We start from the raw sequence: 20,563 nt of genomic DNA on the forward strand, positions 1-20,563 counted from the left end.
CGGTGTTTCATATCTCTCAACTAAAGAAGGTGGTGGGAAATCATGAAGTTACAACTGAATTTCCGGAATCTATAGAACTGCCGGTCTTGCCAATGCTCGAGCCAGAACAAATCTTGGCATTGCGGGTGATTCCAATGGGGGAACGTGAAGTTGAGCAACTATTGGTGAAATGGAAAGGTGAGGGTGAAGATGGGGCTACTTGGATCGACTTGCAACATTTTATGGGGCAATTTCCAGATTTTGACCTTGAGGACAAGGTCGATTCTAAGGGGGATGGAATTGATATGAAGCGAAAGGGTGACAACCAGGGAAAGCCCTTGATAGTGTATCAAAGGAGGAAGAAGCGTGAGGATCGGGATTGAGTCTACATTCGTGGGCTGTGTAATTAGTATAAATATTGTAAATAGTGTGTATTTTGTAAATAGGAGTGTGTATCTTGTAAATAGAATAAGGGGCGGTTATGATGCGCCTGTTGGGGGGGAAAGTCGGTTATTATGATTATTTCCCTATTAATAGTTTAGGAGATTATGATTGAAAAGGATATATATTGTATCAAGGAAAAGCCTGGGGCTTGGGCGGCACTGCCGATTGAATAAAGAATTTCTACAATTGTTTTCCTTTCAATTCTGTTCTTAACAGAGAACAGCTGTTTATGCTAGGTTTCTGATACAATAGTTACTTCCGTGCAGGATTCAGTGGGAAGCTTGCAGTTGCCATCCATGTTGGCGGTACCATATGTTGGCATGTTCTTGTTGCTTGCAGTATCATTATGGCTTTCCTCATCGTATTGCTTTGAGTTCAGTTTGATAACTGCTCCAGGAAAACTGTTCAAGATCAAAAGTATTATCTGGAAGAACTATAACCACCACACGAGAAGCAACAAGTCAATATACTACAGTCAGAAGAGCAACAGGCCGCAAAGAAGAACCTGGCTTGAGCTGGTGAGAAACCATTTGCATACAGTCTTCCTCCGGGTTCACCTACCCCAGTTTCTGGAGGTCCACTAATCTTAGCTGCATGTGGTTCGGCTATATACCAAAGCAGAGAAAAAGTCAGACCACTTTGCACGTGTCTAATAACAGTGTTCATTAAAAATAACTGCATGCTAGGTTAATCTTATTCTTATGTTTTCTTTAGCTAGTTCAAGGAAGATGTCATCAATCCATAGCTGCATTCTATAAATCCGTTTAGCACTTGTAATATAACACACAATAGAATACTGGCACAGAGAAAATCAGCAAAATCATGGTGGCATGAACAGAAGGCCAAGTACCAGAACGCTGCTGCTTGGTATGATCAGTAGTGGTCGGCTGTGAGAGCATAGATAGAGCTTGTATGCCATGACTTAAAACTGTTTCTGGATCCTTTAAAACAGATTAAATACCATCTAAGACACCAGCCAGCAGTTTAATTCTCATTGTAAGCGCTACTCGTTCAATGTCTAGGTCCATGCATTTGCATAATCAGCAGCTAACATAAGGCAGGCTGTTGTACCTTACTGATTCCAGAAGCTGAAACATCTGGATGTGATGATGGTGTTTCACTGGCCTTACCATCTTGTTTGGATTCTAAAGCTGAAAGAATCAAAACTGTGACTCAGTGTTTATCAACTTAAGTTTTAACCTAATCAACTATTTCAATATACATAATTATCTAGAATTGAGAATTCACATCTACTAAGTTGCAGAACATTAGCTGACATTGGAGAGAGTACAAATCCAACCTACAAGGGCAGGATCAGCATTCACTCCAACATCCTTTGTTTTCCAGAAAGATTGTGACTTAAATATTTCTTCTCCCACACCACCAGCTCCCGGGGACTCCACCCTACTTGCTGCAATTACAAACAACGACGAATCATTTTTAGCAGGTGGTGTGCGCAACATATCTTCGACTGCTTTTGAGCGTAATCTCCGTAATTCATCCTGGATATTCCAGGATCCAGATGCAAGAGAACTCTGTCTCTGAAATACAATAAACCAATTAACCAAAGGAAGTGAGTAAGATACTCAACAGATGAGCTTGCATCACGTGAATAAAAAATGAGTTTCGTGTTTTAAGAAATATTATCAACATATTGGTAACAAATTCTATTATTCAAAACAAGAAAATGGGTGAAGAGAATCACATCTGGATTTACAATGTGCCATGAGACATTAGTCAAATTACCAATCCTGCTAACAATTGATTGAAATAAGCAACTAAAAATATTTTAGGCCAAATTGAGGATCAAACCACATGTGGTGTAATAAAACTTTGGCACAAGATTGCGTCCAATTCATGGACAGATGAAGACTGTAAAGTGAGAGTTCAGATGTAGATGACATTGACACAAAATAGTCATCATTATTTCATACTGAAGGTAACACAGAGCTGGATTGGAAGCAATTACATATCTGACAAGATAGATGGAGACACCAAAAAATCTAAATTGCACCTTTGATGATGACCAAACATCTTCGGTGACTGAATATGGCGTTCTTTCCTTGAAACGTTTTATAGTTGTAGTCAATGGGGTTCTCAGTTCAGCATGTTCCATAGGAGATGCCCAAGGAGGCCTTTCTCTCATATAAGATCTGGCCATATCCACAGGAGCACCAGATCCATTTTCTATCTGGATTAACAAAGATCAACGACATTATATGCATATCAATATTTTCTTTACATGGCAAGGAAACCTTCAGAACTCAAGGAGAAGCAAATGACTTTGTTCAAAGCATATCCCTCATCTAAAATATATGTAGGGAAAAAACTATGGTTGAAGCTCCATAGTTATGGAAAAGTCACTATCTCTGATATCTATCATATAATGCATGACTTACATGGTCAATCGCAGCAGAGTTAAGATTACAAGTTCCACGTGCTAACTCTGCCACTGAACTGGACCCTTCTTTCTTCCCTTGGAACCACTTTTTAGCTTCTTGAATAGCTTTATTGAGTATGTACGGATCTTCTTTTGATGAAAAAAAGAGCTGTATAATTAATTAAAGACTCAAACAAGACTTGCTACTAGATACCCTACTGCAATACCTTCTGTTTGCCGAGGGGAATTTGCAATTGATCTTTTATCCCCTGCTTCAGCCGACCAGTTCCTAACTCGGAATGAAGAACTTTAGTCAGCCTATCACACTCTTCCCTGAATAAAATCAGACATCAGTGAAGTTAAATTGGAGAGGCAGATGACCGTTTAACTTCCCTAAGTCATAATGCATCTTAACTGAGTACTATAATGTCTAATAATTAAAGTGTTAGCTCGACAATTAAAATGGAAAGTCTAATAATAAAAGTCAGACATTATTGCAATTATTGTGTATAGAACTAAGAAAAATACACATAAATACTTAAGAAGCAATATCAAATATCCACTGAACTGAAGCATTCAATAAATATGTTATATAGTATGGCTATATCATATATTATCTTGTTGTATGTCTGTTTTGTATCGTATAGGAGTATTATTTTTTTGTACGTCTATGTCAGTATTATTTTGCTATAGTAAATAATGTATTATGCATTCTATCTGCCTCAAATTTGAATTTGAGATTAATGAAACAATTCACCATAAAACTCTCTAGGAGGCGGGCGGCGGGGCTGGGTGAGAGAGAGAGAGAGAGAGAGAGAGAGAGAGAAAATTGGTTTTTTTATTCAAATACGGGCGGGTATGTGGGTAAACGGTGCGGGTTATGGGTTAATGGGCTAAAAACTACAAATGAGCGCCATAAAGGCCGTGCTGGCGCCTGGCACCATGGCACCCACCACGAAAAACAGGCAAAAGCCACCATGGTGATGGTGTTTTTCTTAAAATTCGCCATGATATAGCACCATGGCACTGCCATGTCCACTATTAAACAATATTGGAATAACTAAAGAGATCTCAAGATCTGCCTAAAGGAGATTACCTTGAAAAATCCTCCTGCATAATGAGCTTCTCAATTAACCACTTTGTTTCAGGTGTCTGCATACTAAGCTGAGACTCTCGTCCACATTGTATCATTTCTCCTGAAGTCAGTTTTTCCTAGCAAAAAGGTTGAACCACATGTAATTGCACAAACTATTAGTATTTGGCAGAAGTAACTTGTAAAGCAAGGATAAGTTAAGCAGCCAATATTCCAGATGATAGATGCCATACTAACTTACCAAAAAATGAACTAGGTGACATGAAAGAGCACGGAATTTACCCATTAAGAACTGAATGCTTTCTTTGCCAACCCCCCCCCCCCCTCCGATTTCAACAACAGGTAGAAGAAATATCCATTTTTTAGGTGAATGCTTTAAGTTCAAGCTGATCAGTAAGGACTCTGAATTTAATATAAATCAACTTTGCTTAAACTAATGTCAAATCCCAAATCCTTGCCAGCCAAAATAAGCTATTCCACTAATCATCGGATCCATAATGGTGGGCAGTGATGCTGGATCAGGGAGACAATTCTTCGAGTTCGTAGTTTCAATAATTCTTCACCAAGAAAAAGATGAAACAATTTAACCATTCAATGAGTTTTGCATCATAAGTGATTCATGGTCTCGTAGGAAATAACTTTCCTAAAGATTGTTCAATAACAAAAAATGGGAAATATTTATCTAAAGGGATGTAGAGTAACATCCCCGTTCAGGGATAAAAATAAATAATTATATACACACGCACACACAAGTATACTACATCTAAACACAAGACATCCAGTTCAAAGTTAAGGATTCATCTAGATGAATCAGCTAGTTACCTCGTTTGAAGCGTTGACTCCAAAACACGGGGTTCCATACTCATTATGGTTGCCAGTATCATCCTCTGCCAAGTGAATAAGAAAGAAATCACAGAAGTTACAGAGAAGGCAGGAACAGCTAATTATTTCATTCATGCAGTGCCCAACAGACAACTTCAATTTAACAGAACTATTACAAAACTTTAGGAGCATTATTCTTAGTTAGGAGTATGGGGAGTCCACAAATGAAATTGTTCAAAGCTCATCTACCTTCTATAACTCCCAACTAATCGATTTCTATCCCTTTCTCACCCTCCCAGCAATCGTTATCAAGCACATAGTAGTAATAAACAAGATTACATCATCACAAGAAAAACTCCAATACTAACCATCAATCGTCAAACTGAGGCCCATGCCATACTTCTTTTTTCAGCATACTATAAACTTAAAAGTCTTTAGATCTGGAATTTTAGCACTCGATGATACATAAAAATCCACAGAAACGAACAAGGCTACTTGAGAATGCAATTAGTGTATCCCAAAAAAATAAGAGTGTATTGGAGTAATTGTTAAAGTTATTATTTGAACTGAGGGAATATTTCTAACTTCAATTTGATAAGCTTCAACACCATCTGAAAATAAGATTAAATAGTGTAGGATTACGAATTGTGCTAGATGATAATATAGTACACTCCACTCCAACATACTGAAAAAAAAATGTCGATCTCAACTACAACTTTAGCATCTACCAAAAATCTTCTACACGAAGCATGTGCATTTTTGTTACACTATCTAGCTGTGGCCCCCGCTAAACCACTCAACCTATTTATGTCTAAAATTCAATAGAATGAATAAAATAGGAATGAAGCAGTAGGGATGAACGGCTTCTAGAATTACGAATCAAAATTAAGAGCAGATGCGAAAGTAAACTCATATACTAACGTAGTAATTTGGAAAGCAGACTAAAAATTGTAAATAAACAAGAAAAGATGAACGCGCACCCGAAGTGGAGTCTGCATCTTCAGAACATGAGGATTCAGAGATGGCGGAGGAGATTAATTTCCCGGCGCCAGAAGCTAAGGCGCGAGCAGAGAGTAGAATGACACCGGTAAACCAGTTTGGGGTTTTAGGCGGGCGATCGTACGGAGTAAAGGCGAGACGCTGCCTCCGCCGATTGGTAACCATTTTTCCGCCGGCGCCGGAGCCGGAGCGAGAATCAGGCACAGCCGCCATATTGGGAAATTTTGGAATTTTGAAAATGCAACGACTCAATCCGTTGGTTTTCAGATATCGAATAATTATGATGTCAGGTTTTTTCTCTCTCATCCTGTACTTATTTTGTTAACAATCACAAAATTAGTTATAAATTAAATGCACATACATTCTAAATTTCAGGCCAAATAAAGTGTACTACGTGGCATACAGTCATCTCTAATGAAAATTGATTAGATTGTTATTTTATTTAAATCAATTTTTATTCCTTTTTAAACTTAGATTTGATTGAATAAAAGTATCCTCATTTGATTAAGGGAAAAAGATAAGTGAGATGGAACAGTGATGATGTGGTTTTAAATTTTAATTTTTGAATAGATTTAACTAAAATAATGGAGTTTTGATTGTCATAAATTATATTGATACGTAATTTTTTGATTTTTTTCATTTAGAAATTTTTTAAGAATATATTAAAATTATTGTATTTATATTAAAGAAAATAAAATTTGGAGAGAATCATAAAACAAATATTTGTCGGTACTTGTATTTACAAGCAAAAAACCATTTTATTACAAACTTTTTTTTTACAAAAATCGCTTATAAGTCATTATGTCGAACTAATTATTAGTTAAACAATAAGTAAATAAAATATGAGATTCATATTTGAATTCTATTAATACAAGACGACCACAATTGATAAGTAAGTGAGGCTTCTATTTCCCTATTTTCACAAAACATTTGTAAATATTCACAATATTTTGATCAATCTTAAGCCGCCGATACTTAAATTAGGGATGGATCAATACGGTAATAAGTACTACACTGAGAACCTCGTACCGTACTGAAAACGACTATATGACAAAATACCTTATTGAATTTTTGGTATTTCGAAAATTCTGATATGATAAATTTTTTATATCATTACCGTACCATTATACTTATACCCCTACTATTTCTTTTAGATTGTGCCGAAAATATTGTTCAACGTATACACTCCTACTATTTCTTTGGTTGGGCTTTGTTTAATCTGAAAAGCTATACCAAGTAAAATTCCATTATGAAAATGTCATAATGTGATTGCTCTTTATATTCATAGCAAACCATTAGTCAAGTGCAGTTCATCCAAATCATTATTTATAACAAAACGGCTACCTGCAACAGAAACACACTAAAAATAGATTTGGAGCCCTTATGAGAGAGTTCTTATCTCTCTCATAAGTTAAGAGACGCATAACGAGAATCTTCAAGTCTCGTCATCTAGCTCATCTTCGAGGTTCAACTACCTTCGAAGATGAGCTAATGATCCAATCATCCAACTTCGCCCCTTTCTATAAGATTTCATATACAGGCTGTAACTGTAAGGACTCTCTACCATGTTATATTTAGTTCTTTCTCTTTTTCATCCAGGTCAGTTCAAAATCATCGAAATTAAGAGGACATCATCATGCACAAACGAGTTAAGCCAAAAGACTTCACACCGGGACAACAGAAATGGGCCAAGTAACAGAAGCTGTATTACTTTCTTCAACATGATGCAGCTCAGTAATCAAATCGATAATCTTCATTGCATCTCAACAATAAGATGAGCCAAAAAGAAAACCATTTTTTCACCATAGTTAGTCAGGCATTAGAATGCAAAACAAAAGAAAGTAAACCAGTCACATGCAACATATACTCTACAGTCGTAATCAAACGAACAGTGCAAGCCAGACTTTATCAGAAACTTCAAACTAGACAGACATGCAAATAGCTCCTCGTTGATGATGAGATAAAGAAAATGTGAAGGCATGCCATAAGGTTCAACAAATCCTTCAATTACTTCTAACAATAATATACCATAAATGATAAGAACAAGAACAGAATGTTAATGTTTAATGCTTCATCAGAATCCTAATATTGAAGCATATAGGATAAATTATTTATGAAGGAAAAGCCTGGTTAATAAGGAAGCCAGTAACAAATTCCATTTATAAATGCAGCACTACATAAGAACTGAAATTCACACGACAACATACATTTTAGAAGAACGGGTAAAGATCTACTTAGCATCCAGAAACACATACAGATATGGTACAGCGATTATCATCAAACTATAGTTGTTAGTTTACATTCATCAACATATATCCCCCACAGACCTCAAACAATGAAGCTATCAAGAATTAATCACGTGTAAACTGTTACACAAGAACCTGCGAATCTCCTCCAAGTGAACTTGCATAGGAACTCAGTAAAAATGAACGAATCCGCCAAAGAGATTGCCTGGGACAAGGAAAAACAATCATAATTTAATCCAGGTTGTTACCTGATCAGAACAATATTGACATGGAATTGAAAAACAGTTAAACTATCTTCAAAGTTCAAACATGGTTAGTTATAGATCCTCACTATCTAACTCAGAACTCTCTATAAATTTTAGCTAACTCTTCTCAAATTGATGCCAGACTGATGGCTTGACCTTTAGAAAAAGGTCAGAATCGTCATTTGATAGATGTCACACACATTAGATAAATGGAGGCAATATCTATTACTCTCAGACTTCCATAATCGAGCATTCTGACTTGAGCTATCATAAACTCCGCATAAACAACAATAAAACTTTCTCACCTTTCGAAGGAAATAGATAGCTCAATTAATTGATTTTTTTTCCTTTCAACCAACCAGAAAACCAAAATTAATTGCACTGTACAAGATCGCGAAAAAACCTAATTCCATATCTAAATTAGATTCAAACCATCACTCAAATAATCGCAAACCAAAATCCTAAGTACAAAGACATCAGCGAATCTGAAAACATCAATTAACACTTAATTCGATTAAGTAATAGAATAGCAGACTCAATCAAACTCTACTTGCCTCTTAAAATTTTAGTAAACTGTTCACTGCTTCCTTAGTGCCTCTTAGTTCTTCCAGGCTGCTTATCAGTTGCTAGTCTGTAAACCCAATAAACCTGCACGAAGAGACGCAAAACCAGCATACATCAACGGGAAACGACACAAATAGGACGAATTTTTGTTCTGATCTCAGATTGTAGAGATTCTAACCAGAGCGAGGACGTGAGCAACAATGAGAAGAACAACCACGAGAGGTACGAGATCGAGAAACCATGGGTGGATCATTGTTAGCTGAGATTTCGCCATTGATACTGTCTGGATTCTTAAACCCTTGCTTGTAGTTGAGCGTCAATTTTTTTCCCTCTTTGAATTTTGTGATTAAAAAGGGGGGATTTGATCTATTTACTGTTTTGCCCACATGTTTTTGCTATGGCCTCTGATTTATTCTAGAATGTACGCCAAATTGTTTTGATAGAAGAGATCAATCTAATTAGGTAACTTATAACTATAGGAATTTTATTTTTAAAATCACAAATTTTGACTTTGCTAATTTTTTAAATATTATTTTCTCTGTATAATACTTCACTCAAGTGTGACTCTTTAAAGTTCAATTTGGTGAGAACATCACACTAGTTTGTTTCTGGAGATCACAATGGTTGTCAAGATTTTGGTCAACACATACTTAATGTCGTGTTGAATTGGGTTTTTTGAGATATTGACCACAATCTTGTTGTCACATACAATTGACATTTTTGAGATGATGGGAAACCAATCTCACTCAACAAATTCAGTCAGATCTAGCTTGAAAATTGCTAAGTGCACTCAAATTCAGTCAAATTTTAAATTGTCAATTTTAAAATTTTAGAAATTTAAATTGTTGAAATTTTTATGAATTTTAATGGAGTAATTTTACTATTTATAGTGTTACTTATTTAAATTTTACAAAATAGATGATAATTAATAGTAATAAAAAATAATAAAATTAAATTGCGGTACAAGGAAACGTATGGAGTTATACGAGTTGTGGTTTGACGCGGAAATTGTAGGGGACGATGATATAATATAATTGGGGTATGAAATGGGGTGTTGTACCCCATGACCTAACAACACCATAAATATTGCGTCTAAAATTTGATTCAATATATTCAACACCGCTAGTTTAAGGATAAATACTCTGCTTAAAGTAACTATGAGCAACACATGTAAACAATAAATTCTAAAAACAGATAAACTGTAAAATTATTCTGGACATTTCCCATCTATATTTGAAAAGAATTAACATCAGATGAAGTGAATATTCTAGTAAGATGAATCTCATTTAGTGAATTTCCGTAAGCAAAGTTTGAAAGAGTTGGCAATCATCCATTGTGCATAGAGAATCCAGCTTGATATCCAAGAAAATTGCAAGTTTTCCACAAATGTAAATCCTAGTATGAAGGCACTTGGTACACCTCCTTGAATGATAGAACACAACTTAGTGATAGTTATGATAATCATCCTTTAACCAAAGTTAGTTGCATCCAATTCAATAATTATATTCTAACGAGGCATTTAAGCAACTCGATGTTTGAACTCATTATGCATGTTAAAGTTGTTCCTGTTCTCCACGCATACCAGAGCACAAATGTACACTCGCTGTACCTGAAAGTATCGTCTTTCGGGAAGTAGCCTGATCGTCTGCTGGATGTTGTCACCTATGGATCACAGCCACATGCGTTATGACACATTCAGAAGCTGGATGTACTGCAGCAACTTCCTTGATCTGGACGAGGCCACAGCAACTGTCCAGGCAGAAACTTTGCGATCAAAGCAAGGGAATAGAGTTGAATATGTTTTTTCAGATCACCAAGCTTGTTGATTGAAATATATTCATTTCTCTTGATCACTTTTGATATTGCGGATTGCAACAGAAATATCAGGGAGTTGAAGAGAACACATAGGGAACACCTGTGAATGAGGACAATAAGAATTGACACTAAATAACATGTAACTTAAAGGGGTAACGGAGGAGGGGGGAGAAGGACTTGTACATTCGATAGATACTTTGAAAAGCTTGGATAACAGCCGTTGAACCTCATCAACTAATCCGATGACCATTTTTTCATTTAGAGTCCTACAAAGGATAAGTAACAGAAAGGTTAAGTGAGCTCACAGTACTATATGCAATGATAGTACATATTTGGCTGCAGCATCTGTTCAATATCCAGAAGGTTAAACTGACTGAGTGCATATTTCCGAGGTTCTAAAAGTGGTTTTCATATGAATGCGGAGAATGGCACTTACTCCAAGATTAGTTGATAGGCTGAATCACTGTTGCTCCAGCACCATCCTTGTGACCTTAATAAGAAAATTGTTCTTATTCACACAGTCACAGACTCGCAGTAAGGTGCCGTCACTTGATCAAAAACATCTGTGCATGCTCAAGTTTTAAGTTACAAACCAATTAAAAACAGCAATGAAGTGCATGCATAAAGGCGGCAAGTATTTCAAATCTTAATACTCATTTTACTTGCATGTGTGTTCTTGATCTGTAAAAATGAATTTCCCAGCCATTATTACAAAAGTGAAAAAAATACAAGACCAAACAGAAAAAGGAGCAAATAACTAGCAAACAAATGAGACAATAAATGAAGATCAATACCTCCAGGAGAACATCCCAGCTGTGCACTATCAAGCAAAAAGCTCCATAGTAGAAGAATGATGTCCTTTCGGTTTCACCACATGACTTTCAATTACAGATTTCTTCTCCTTCGTAACCATATGCGATAAAGATTGTAAACTTTATCTAGCTCCCCCATCCTGAAGCATTTCTTCATGAGTATTATAAATGGCACATGATCAATTGTCAAATTTGTCGTCAACATCTTCAAAAGTAACTCTTCAGCCTCTCTGATTTTGCTTCTAATGCAGTAGCACTTAAGTAATTCGGTATAAGTTACTATATCTGGTTCACATCCTCTCTGCACCATTTCATTGTGCAGCTGGAGTGCATAACTAATGTTTCCCAGATCACAATAAGCACCAATCAACAAATTGTAGGTGACTACATCAGGGGAAATACCATTAAACAGCATCTCAGTCATCAGATGATAAGCCTTGTCAATACTTCCATCTTTTATTTGTGTGTAAATAAGAGCATTGTATGTATAAACATTGGGCAGTACACCAAGTTCAATCATTTTGTTTTTCAAGAACAGTGCCTCTTGTACTTGTCCACGTTTTCCATAGGCATTGATAATGACATTCCAAATGAGAGGCTTGGGCACCAACAAGTTCTGCAGCATGTGTGAAATATAATAGGTTACTCTAGACACATCTCCATTAATACACAAACCTTGGATGATCATTTTATATGTGATGTGGTCAGGAGGAATTCCCATCCTTGACATAACACCAAACACATAACATGCCTCATCAATCCAGCCTGACTTGCATAGCTCACTGATGACTGTATTATAAGAAAAAATGTCAGGAACAAGACCACTTTTATACATTTTTCCCAAAGAGTTGTACACAATGGTTAAGTCCCCTCTCAAACAATATCCATGAATAATAACATTATATGCAACAACATCGACCTCTATACCCCTTTCAAATATATCATTCCAACAAGTGATAGCTTCAACAATGCTACCACTCTTGATATGACCACCCATAAGTATGGTTGAAGTGATTAAATTTGAACTTCCACCATCATTATTGTCATCCAAGATTATCTCAAGCAGCTTTGTTGCATCCTGCAATAAGCCATTCTGGCAAAGGGTGTGCACAAGAATATTGCATGAGACCCTATTTGGCCTCACCCCATGGTTATCCATGGTAGCAAAAACATCTAGAGCTCTATCGACATCATTTAACAGACAATAACCACTCATCAAAGTGTTGTAGGTAGCACAACTGGGGCGAGGGCCATGGACTAACATCTCATTAACAAGCCACACTGCCCTCTCCATGTCACCGTTTTTGCAAAGTGCATTTAGAAGGTAATTGTGAGTGAGGACATCAGGAATTCTAAGCTGTTGAACCTCAGTGTGCCAAAGACGTAAAGCTGCTCCTAGCTTACCTTCCAGGCACAAAGCTCTAATCAAACTTATATCACTCTTGGACACTGATTCAAAGACAAAACTACGCCCACTTGAATGCCCCCAACATATGCTTTCCCTGCAGCACAATTCGAAAAAATATTATCGACGTAGATCAGAGCCAGACACGAGATCTAGTATAGCAAAGTACTCTTTTATCACCTATTCTCACATTACTAAAACAAACTAATAAATAAAACGCTTATATTCTTTTACACTCAGATGCAAGTTTTTCCACAACCAAAATTCGAACAAAACCCCCAAATATTCAGCAAAGCATTAAAAAATGTAACAAAACGAACCTTGTAGTTTTCAACCGATCCAAACTACACTTCAACATTGCATCCAATGCGTTGAAAACGGCGCCCCTCGGCTCCTCATCTCCACCGTCTGAAATTTCCTTCTTCTCATTTCGATCGCTACGCATGCTCCTAATCCGGCATAAACAGCAATTATTTACAATGCACATGAGCTGATTAGAGATAACAACTCACGAAATGGTCCTACCTGGATTCGATTAGGTCTAAGCTGGAACTAATACGAAGGAACCGCGAAAAATAAAAAGAAATCTGGTCCTTAAACGATTCGAATGTCTGAGAGCTTCCATTCAGGATTCGGAGGAGGGAATAGGATCCTTGAGCGGGAACTAGAATCTGAGAACAATCACACGCACCACACAAGAAAAAGAGTGAGAATAAAGGATCTTAGAATGATAGAAGAATAGGAGAGCGTATCATATACCGATTGCATTGGCGGGGGGTGAGCAGCGCCGATGCGGCGCGGCGGCAACGGCGACGGCGGCTCTGGGTTCCCAAGAAAAATAACCAAGTCTCAGACCAAACTGGTTTTGTTGAGTTGAAAATTTTGATCTATAAACTTCCGCCCAACAATTGAAACTAATATTGGGCCTCTAACAAGAATGGCCCATATTTGTAATAGGAACTGCGATTATAAGAATCAAGATCTAAAGTAACTTACTACCTCCATTCCATAATAGATGGCATAATTAGAATGACACAAGATTTTAAAAAATATGGACAAACTAAAAATGAAAATATGACATCTATTATAGGATGGAGGGAGTATAAATGAAAATAATAGGAACTATATAAATAGTTCATAAACTTTTTTTGTTGGTCTAAAAAATTAAAATATAATGGGAATTTTCTAGATTTTACTCTATATACATTTATGGTACTTTTACAATTATTTTAAAATTTTGTGACTAAAATGCCCCCAACTTGTAGAGGGATGACATTGCTACATTCCAAATTAACGAGAGATGTCACTTTTTGGGATTGAATTGGATGGTCTTTAGTATTTGAGAATTCACGCCTCTTTTAGAATATGAGATTAGAGTATGCAGACTTTTCATTGAAGGAGATTTTTGCCCTTTCTCCTCTTTTATCTTATTTTTTATTGGATTCTGGGATTACAAGAAATACAATCGGGCGTAATACAACCTAAAAGAAGGAATACAAAAAGGGAAACTGAACTGAAATGAAATTACAATTGAGAAATCGAAACAGTAACCGTGAACAGTTGTTTAGCCGAGTCGAGGAGACCTTTTTCCGCAAGACGAGATACTCCCTGTTGTGCTCTCGGTTTGGCGTGTCGTCCACAAAGATAAAACGGCTACGTTTCTGGTGAAGCAGCACCACAATCAACAGAGGTCCGGCGAACTGGATGGAGAAGAGGGCTGAGCTTTGACAGAAAGACAATGCAGAGAGGGAGAGAGCTTATGATGCAAATGCTTGTGAATGTTGTGTCAAATGCAGTGGAATGGCTAGCCTATTTATAGCCCAAGCCACCATACAGGGTCAACCAAGCCATGAAGGCTCATCATGGCTCATTCGTAACTGTCGGCGGTTACAAGCTTGTGGCAGGAGTGTGTCTTCCGCGTGTGGAGCGTGAGGATTTCTCACGTGGCAGCCGTGTAGGCTTTGACTGTGCCACGCTTGACGATGTGTCAAGCCACTTGGATTGCTGACTCAGCAGTGGTCTAAAAAGATTACTACGGGTCCAGACCCGAGCCCAAAGACCACCCAAAGACCAATTGCCAAGATCGAGATCGAGACCCGCAACCGCGAGCACGAGCACGGGCTCAGGCGGGCGGGCGGCGGCGGCGCGCGCGCGTGTGCGTGCGTGTGGGCTCTTTCACGCATCTTGGTCCACTATAATTATTAAGTAACATAAAGTCACTTAATTTAAGCACATTAAAAGATGTGTCACTTCTCCAATGTGGGATAATTAACACTAGTTAATTATTCTCTAAGCTCAAACTTCAAGCTTTAATTAAAAGCTAATCATGCCCAACTTTAATCCACTATTTCTCACTCACCGGAAATCGGATTTGAGAAAGTGAATATACTACATTTATCTGCGTAAAATGTAGATCGACGCTATATCATTTAATTTCACAAAATTAGATGTCTCGTCACATTTATTATTTGGTCAAAATCCATTGACCGGGCATATTTTATTCCATGATTTCTACAATCCTCCACATGAATGGAAATAACCAAATGCATATGTATGCAGACACAAGCTCAACCCTCGAGAGGTATATAAGCATAAGGATAGGTAGTTGTTGGCTTTGAACCCTCCATAGTCGACACCATCGGATACACGGGCGGCTTAGTAGCGCGATGCTTTGAACTAATCCCCCACGGCGTGCACCAAGACAATGGTGTTAACGCTTAAACACTTAAACCTCATCTGTTCTCACGTTTTGTGTCCCTTGCGGCCTTGGACACCACTTTGGATTCCTAAGTGTATTATTTGAAGCAGCCTCACTTCCCACTTATATAGGTGATTGCCCTACTCGGTCTCCTTGAGAACTCAATCTCCTCGAGATCCTTAGGAGTCATTAAAAGTCATAGACTTAGCCTCACCACTAGACAAGTTTTCCAACACTCTATTGCTCTCTAGGGAATAGATATAGTTGAGTGTTTCTCATGAACTCTCCTAGCTTAGTTGTCCCTTTGAACCAAGTTCTTGGGATCTCCAGTCATCATGTTTGGGTTACCACTATGACAATTCTTTAGTTTGTGGATTTCAAACCCATTCTCTCTAGCAACTTATTCATTTTATCATGATTTAACCCTTTGGTTAGCGGATCCGCTAGATTATCTATTGACTTCACATAGTCAATTGTAATCACCCCTGTTGTGATCAAATGTCTCACGGTGTTATGTCGTCGACGTATATGTTGAGACTTACCGTTATAGAAGTTATTGTTTGCCCTTCCAATAGCCGCTTGACTATCGCAGTGGATCAGCACTGGTGGCACTGGCTTAGACCAACATGGAATATCTTCAAGGAAGTTCTTAAGCCACTCGGCTTCCTCACCAGCCTTATCTAAGGAAATGAACTCCGATTCCATTGTTGATCGGGCTATACATGTCTGTTTTGTGGATTTACACGATACAGCACCACCCCAAATAGTAAAGACGTATCCACTTGTTGAAAGTGAGTCTCTATTGTCGGATATCCAATTTGCATCACAGTACCCTTCAAGTACCGGGGGGTATCTCGAGAAGTGTAGCCCATGATTTTGAGTATGTTTTAAATATCTCAAAACCCTCACAAGGGCTCTCCAATGCTCTTTGCTTGGATTGCTCGTGTAACGACTCAACTTGTTCACGGCACAAGCAATGTCAGGTCGAGTGCAGTTAGTCAAGTACATAATGCATCCGATGACCCGTGCATACTCTTCTTGTGCAACGGGCTAGCCTTTGTTCATGCTCAAGTGAACGTCGAGTTCAATTGGAGTCTTAACCGGCGCGCCATCATAGGCTTTGAATTTATTCAATATCTTCTCAACATAATGTGATTGTGTTAAGATGATTCCATCTGACGTTCTTAGAATCTTCATTCCAAGAATTACATCGGCTAGACCCATGTCTTTCATGTCAAAGTTTCTCTTTAACATGGCCTTTGTATCGTTAATTACTTGAGTTTTGCTACCCAAGATTAACATATCACCAACGTATAGACACACTATAAAATGATTGTTATTAATGCTCTTGATGTAGACGCATTTGTCGCACTCGTTGATTTTGAACCCATTTGATAACATCACATTATCAAACTTCAAGTGCCATTGCAATGGCGCTTGTTTCAATCCATATAGAGACTTTACGAGCTTGCATATCTTTTTCTCTTGTCCATGTACTACAAACCCTCCGGGTTGTTCCATATAGATTTCATCTTCTAGTTCACCATTTAGAAACGCGGTCTTTACATCCATTTGATGAATCTCAAGATTGTGCAATGCAGCAATAGCGAGAAGCACTCGGATAGATGTAATCCTAGTTACGGGTGAATAGGTATCGAAGAAGTCATGTCCTTCCTTTTGTTTAAAACCCTTTACTACTAGTCGGGCTTTATACTTATCCACTGTTCCATCGGCCTTAAATTTCCTTTTAAGTACTCATTTGCAACCTAGAGGTTTCGCACCTTCAGGTAGATCTACCAACACCCATGTGTGGTTTAGCAAAATTGAATCAATTTCGCTTTGAACAGCTTCTCTCCAATGTAGCCCGTCTAGGCCATCGAAGGCTACTTTTATAGATGTTGGTTCTTCATCTAACATAAAAGCAATGTAGTCATGACCAAATGTTTTTTGTGTTCTGACCCTACTACCACGTCTTAGCACTGTATCCTTTGGATCGGGCCTTGCACGCTTGCGCGATTCAGGTTCCTCATCCGCTGATTTAGAACTAGTGGCTTCTTCTTCCACTGGTTTAGAACTAGTGGCTTCTTCTTCAATTCTTGTCTCAGAATTGGTTGAGACTTTTTCCTTGTCTTTGCAAGGAAATGTATTTTCGAGAAATACATCATTCATTTACTCAATTGTTGTTCCTACAGTAATAGTCGATATTTCAGACTTGTGAACAACAAATCGATATGCACTACTATTAAGTGCACATCCAATGAAGATGCAATCAACCGTTTTAGGTCCGATTGTAACTTCTTTGGGCGGAGGAACCATCACATTTGCCAAACTCTCCCACACTTTGAGGTATTTGTAAGATGGCTTCCTTCCCTTCCACAACTCATAAGGAGTAACATCTTTTCCTTTGAGAGGGATTTTATTCAAGATATAGTTGGCTGTCAAAACAGCTTCCCCCCACATGTTATGTGGTAATCCTGAAGTCAGAAGCAGTGCATTCATCATCTCTTTTAGAGTTCGATTCTTGCGTTCTGCAACACCATTAGATTGTGGTGAATATGAAGCAGTTGTTTGATGAATTATACTACTTGCGTTGCATAACTCCTCAAACGGGGCTACATATTCGCCTCCTCTATCGCTTCGAATCGTTTTGATTTTACAACCAAGTTGATTCTCAACTTCGTTCTTATAATTTTTGAACGCTTCTATTGCTTCATCTTTACTTCTTAAAAGATAAATGTAGCAATACCTTGTGCAATCATCTATGAAAGTGATAAAGTACTTTTTACCACCTCTAGTTTGCACCATCTTTAAATCACATACGTCTGTGTGAATTAATTCAAGGGGTTCTGTGCTTCGTTCAACCGAGTGAAACGACAACTTAGTCATTTTTTGCTTCAAGACAAATTTCACATTTATCTTGGGTACCCACTTCATTAGCCTTTAGTAAATCTAAATTTACTAATCTTTTAATGGCTTTTGAATTTACATATCCCAATCTACAATGCCATAAATTTGAACACTCAGTCAAGTAAGAGGAAGTAGATGTTTTATTATTATTAGCCAACGGCTTTGCAACACTGTGAGTTGCCACACTGAGCTTGAAAAGTCCATCGGTTACATAACATTTTCCGAGTGACTTTCCAAACTTGTACAATGCAAACATATCAGACTCAAATACAAGTTTAAACCCCTTATTAACTAGTATTGATCCTGACACTAGGTTCCTGCGGATGTCCGGGACATGCAGCACATCCTTCAAAGTGATAGTGACGTCAGACGTCATCATGAGAATCACGTTGCCAATGCCGAGGACTTCGGGAATGCTTGATTCCCCATGTTGATCTTCCTCCCTTCAACAGCAGTGTAGGAGGCAAACTTGCTCCTATCTGAGCAGACATGAGCAGTAGCGCCGGTGTCGATGTACCAGTCACCCTTGTTATCAACAAGGTTAACTTCTTCAGTGACCACAACAATGAGGTCGTTTTCATCCCAGTCTTTGAACTCCTTCTCAACGACGTGGGCCGCCAGCTTCTTCTTCTTGCTGCAGTAGTCCTTGGCAAAGTGGCCAGTTTTGCCACACTTGAAGCATTCGTCTTCAAATTTCTTTGCAGGTTGCTTTCCCTTCCCTTTATCCTTTTGACTTAAGCGAGGGCGTTTGTTGGAGGGACCGCCCCGCTCCAACAGATTGGCTTTGGCTTCAAGTGGGCTAAAGCTCTTAGCCTTTTGGTCACTTTTGCGCACATCAGCCTCAATGCGCAATTTCACGATCAAGTCTTCAAGGGTCATCTGCTTTCGCTTGTGTTTGAGATAGCTCTTGAAGTCCTTCTAACTGGGAGGAAGCTTGTCAATGATCGTGCACCTTAAGAATTTGTCGGGCAAGGTCATCCCTTCAGCCACTAGTGCGTGGATGATCATTTGGAGCTCTTGAACTTGCTCCATCATGGGTCGAGAGTCGACCATCTTGTAGTCCATAAATTTGGATGCTACAACTTATTCAGTATCTGCAGCATTATCTATGCTATACTTTCTTTCTAGGCTTTCCCACATCTCTTTTGATGTGGTTACAACGGAGTATACATTGTACAAACTATCATCTAAAGCACTTAGAATGAAATTTTTACAAAGGTAATCTCCTTTTCTCCAAGCTTCATAGTCCGTCATGACTTCAAGCCTAGTCTCTTGATCGCTTGGTGAGGGCGGCCCGTTTTCAGGGAGGAAGTTGGCGACTCCCAATGTTGTCAAGTAGAACAACATCTTTTGGTACCACCTTTTGAAGTCAGATCCTCCAAACTTTGGTGGCTTCTCGGCAGGTGGCATCATTCTTGGTGCCAAAGGTGTCGTACTTGGTCCATGGAAGGGACCAATTCCGTTGCCCCCGAAGGAGCCAACAACGTGGTTGGACATAGAGCCCCCACCATTCATGTTGGGCATAGAGCCCGCCATGATCGTACCAGCCCCGAAGGGACCAGCACCCGCGTGAGACCCGAAGGCCCCAGCATTCGTGTGAGACCCGAAGGCCCCAACACTCGATCCATTAAAGGATCCGAAGGAACCACCAAAAGTGGAACCAACCGATCCACTCGAGGTGGATCCACTAGTGGGCCCATGGGGGTTAACAAACTCCCAAGGGGTTGTTGATGAAGATGGATAGAACCCGGGGGTTGGCATCATCAAGAGAATCGACGAAGTGTTGACAGGTCCAGTGGTTTCCATGGTGGAGGAAATGGCGGCGGCGGTGTTGGATTCAGTCGACATCTCCAGCAAAGGTGTTAAATGTTTCGAAAGTGTTAAGTTCAGTTTATAGTCAAATTCCTTCAAAGGCAAGATATCTCGTCTTGCGATTGTTGGATTCTGGGATTACAAGAGATACAACCGGACGTAATACAACAAAAAAGAAGGAATACAAAAGGGGAAACTGAACTGAAATGAAATTACAATTCAGAAATCGAAACAGTAACCGTGAACAGTTGTTTAGCCGAGTCGAGGAGGCCTCTTTCCGCAAGACGAGATATGCCCCGGTAGTGCTCTCGGTTTGGCGTGTCGTCCCCAAAGATAAAACGA

General features: G+C 38.6%; 1 protein-coding gene and 1 pseudogene across 3 annotated transcripts; both read right to left on the reverse strand.

Moving 5' to 3' along the window:
• Window positions 1-571: 571 nt before the first annotated feature.
• Window positions 572-6,009, reverse strand: LOC121743698 (annotated as a pseudogene).
• A 3,847-nt stretch (window positions 6,010-9,856) lies between these two features.
• LOC121743705 (pentatricopeptide repeat-containing protein At5g24830-like) lies at window positions 9,857-13,704 on the reverse strand. Of its 3 annotated transcripts, XM_042137053.1 has the most exons (8): window positions 13,564-13,704; window positions 13,330-13,475; window positions 13,125-13,253; window positions 11,382-12,901; window positions 11,024-11,150; window positions 10,771-10,853; window positions 10,382-10,687; window positions 9,857-10,194 (listed from the first exon to the last, which is right to left on the reverse strand). In XM_042137053.1, exons 1-4 carry the CDS (start codon window positions 13,570-13,572, stop codon window positions 11,473-11,475), a joined length of 1,713 nt encoding a protein of 570 aa, XP_041992987.1. In that variant the 5' UTR covers window positions 13,573-13,704; the 3' UTR covers window positions 9,857-10,194; window positions 10,382-10,687; window positions 10,771-10,853; window positions 11,024-11,150; window positions 11,382-11,472. The 3 variants fall into 3 exon arrangements, with proteins under 3 accessions (XP_041992987.1, XP_041992995.1, XP_041992978.1); XM_042137061.1 differs by having other exon boundaries at window positions 9,857-10,687; window positions 10,784-10,853; XM_042137044.1 differs by having other exon boundaries at window positions 9,857-10,687.
• Between the last annotated feature and the right edge of the window lie 6,859 nt (window positions 13,705-20,563).

The sequence above is a fragment of the Salvia splendens genome, chromosome 1, assembly GCF_004379255.2.
Source record: "Salvia splendens isolate huo1 chromosome 1, SspV2, whole genome shotgun sequence".
Taxonomy (NCBI): domain Eukaryota; kingdom Viridiplantae; phylum Streptophyta; class Magnoliopsida; order Lamiales; family Lamiaceae; genus Salvia; species Salvia splendens.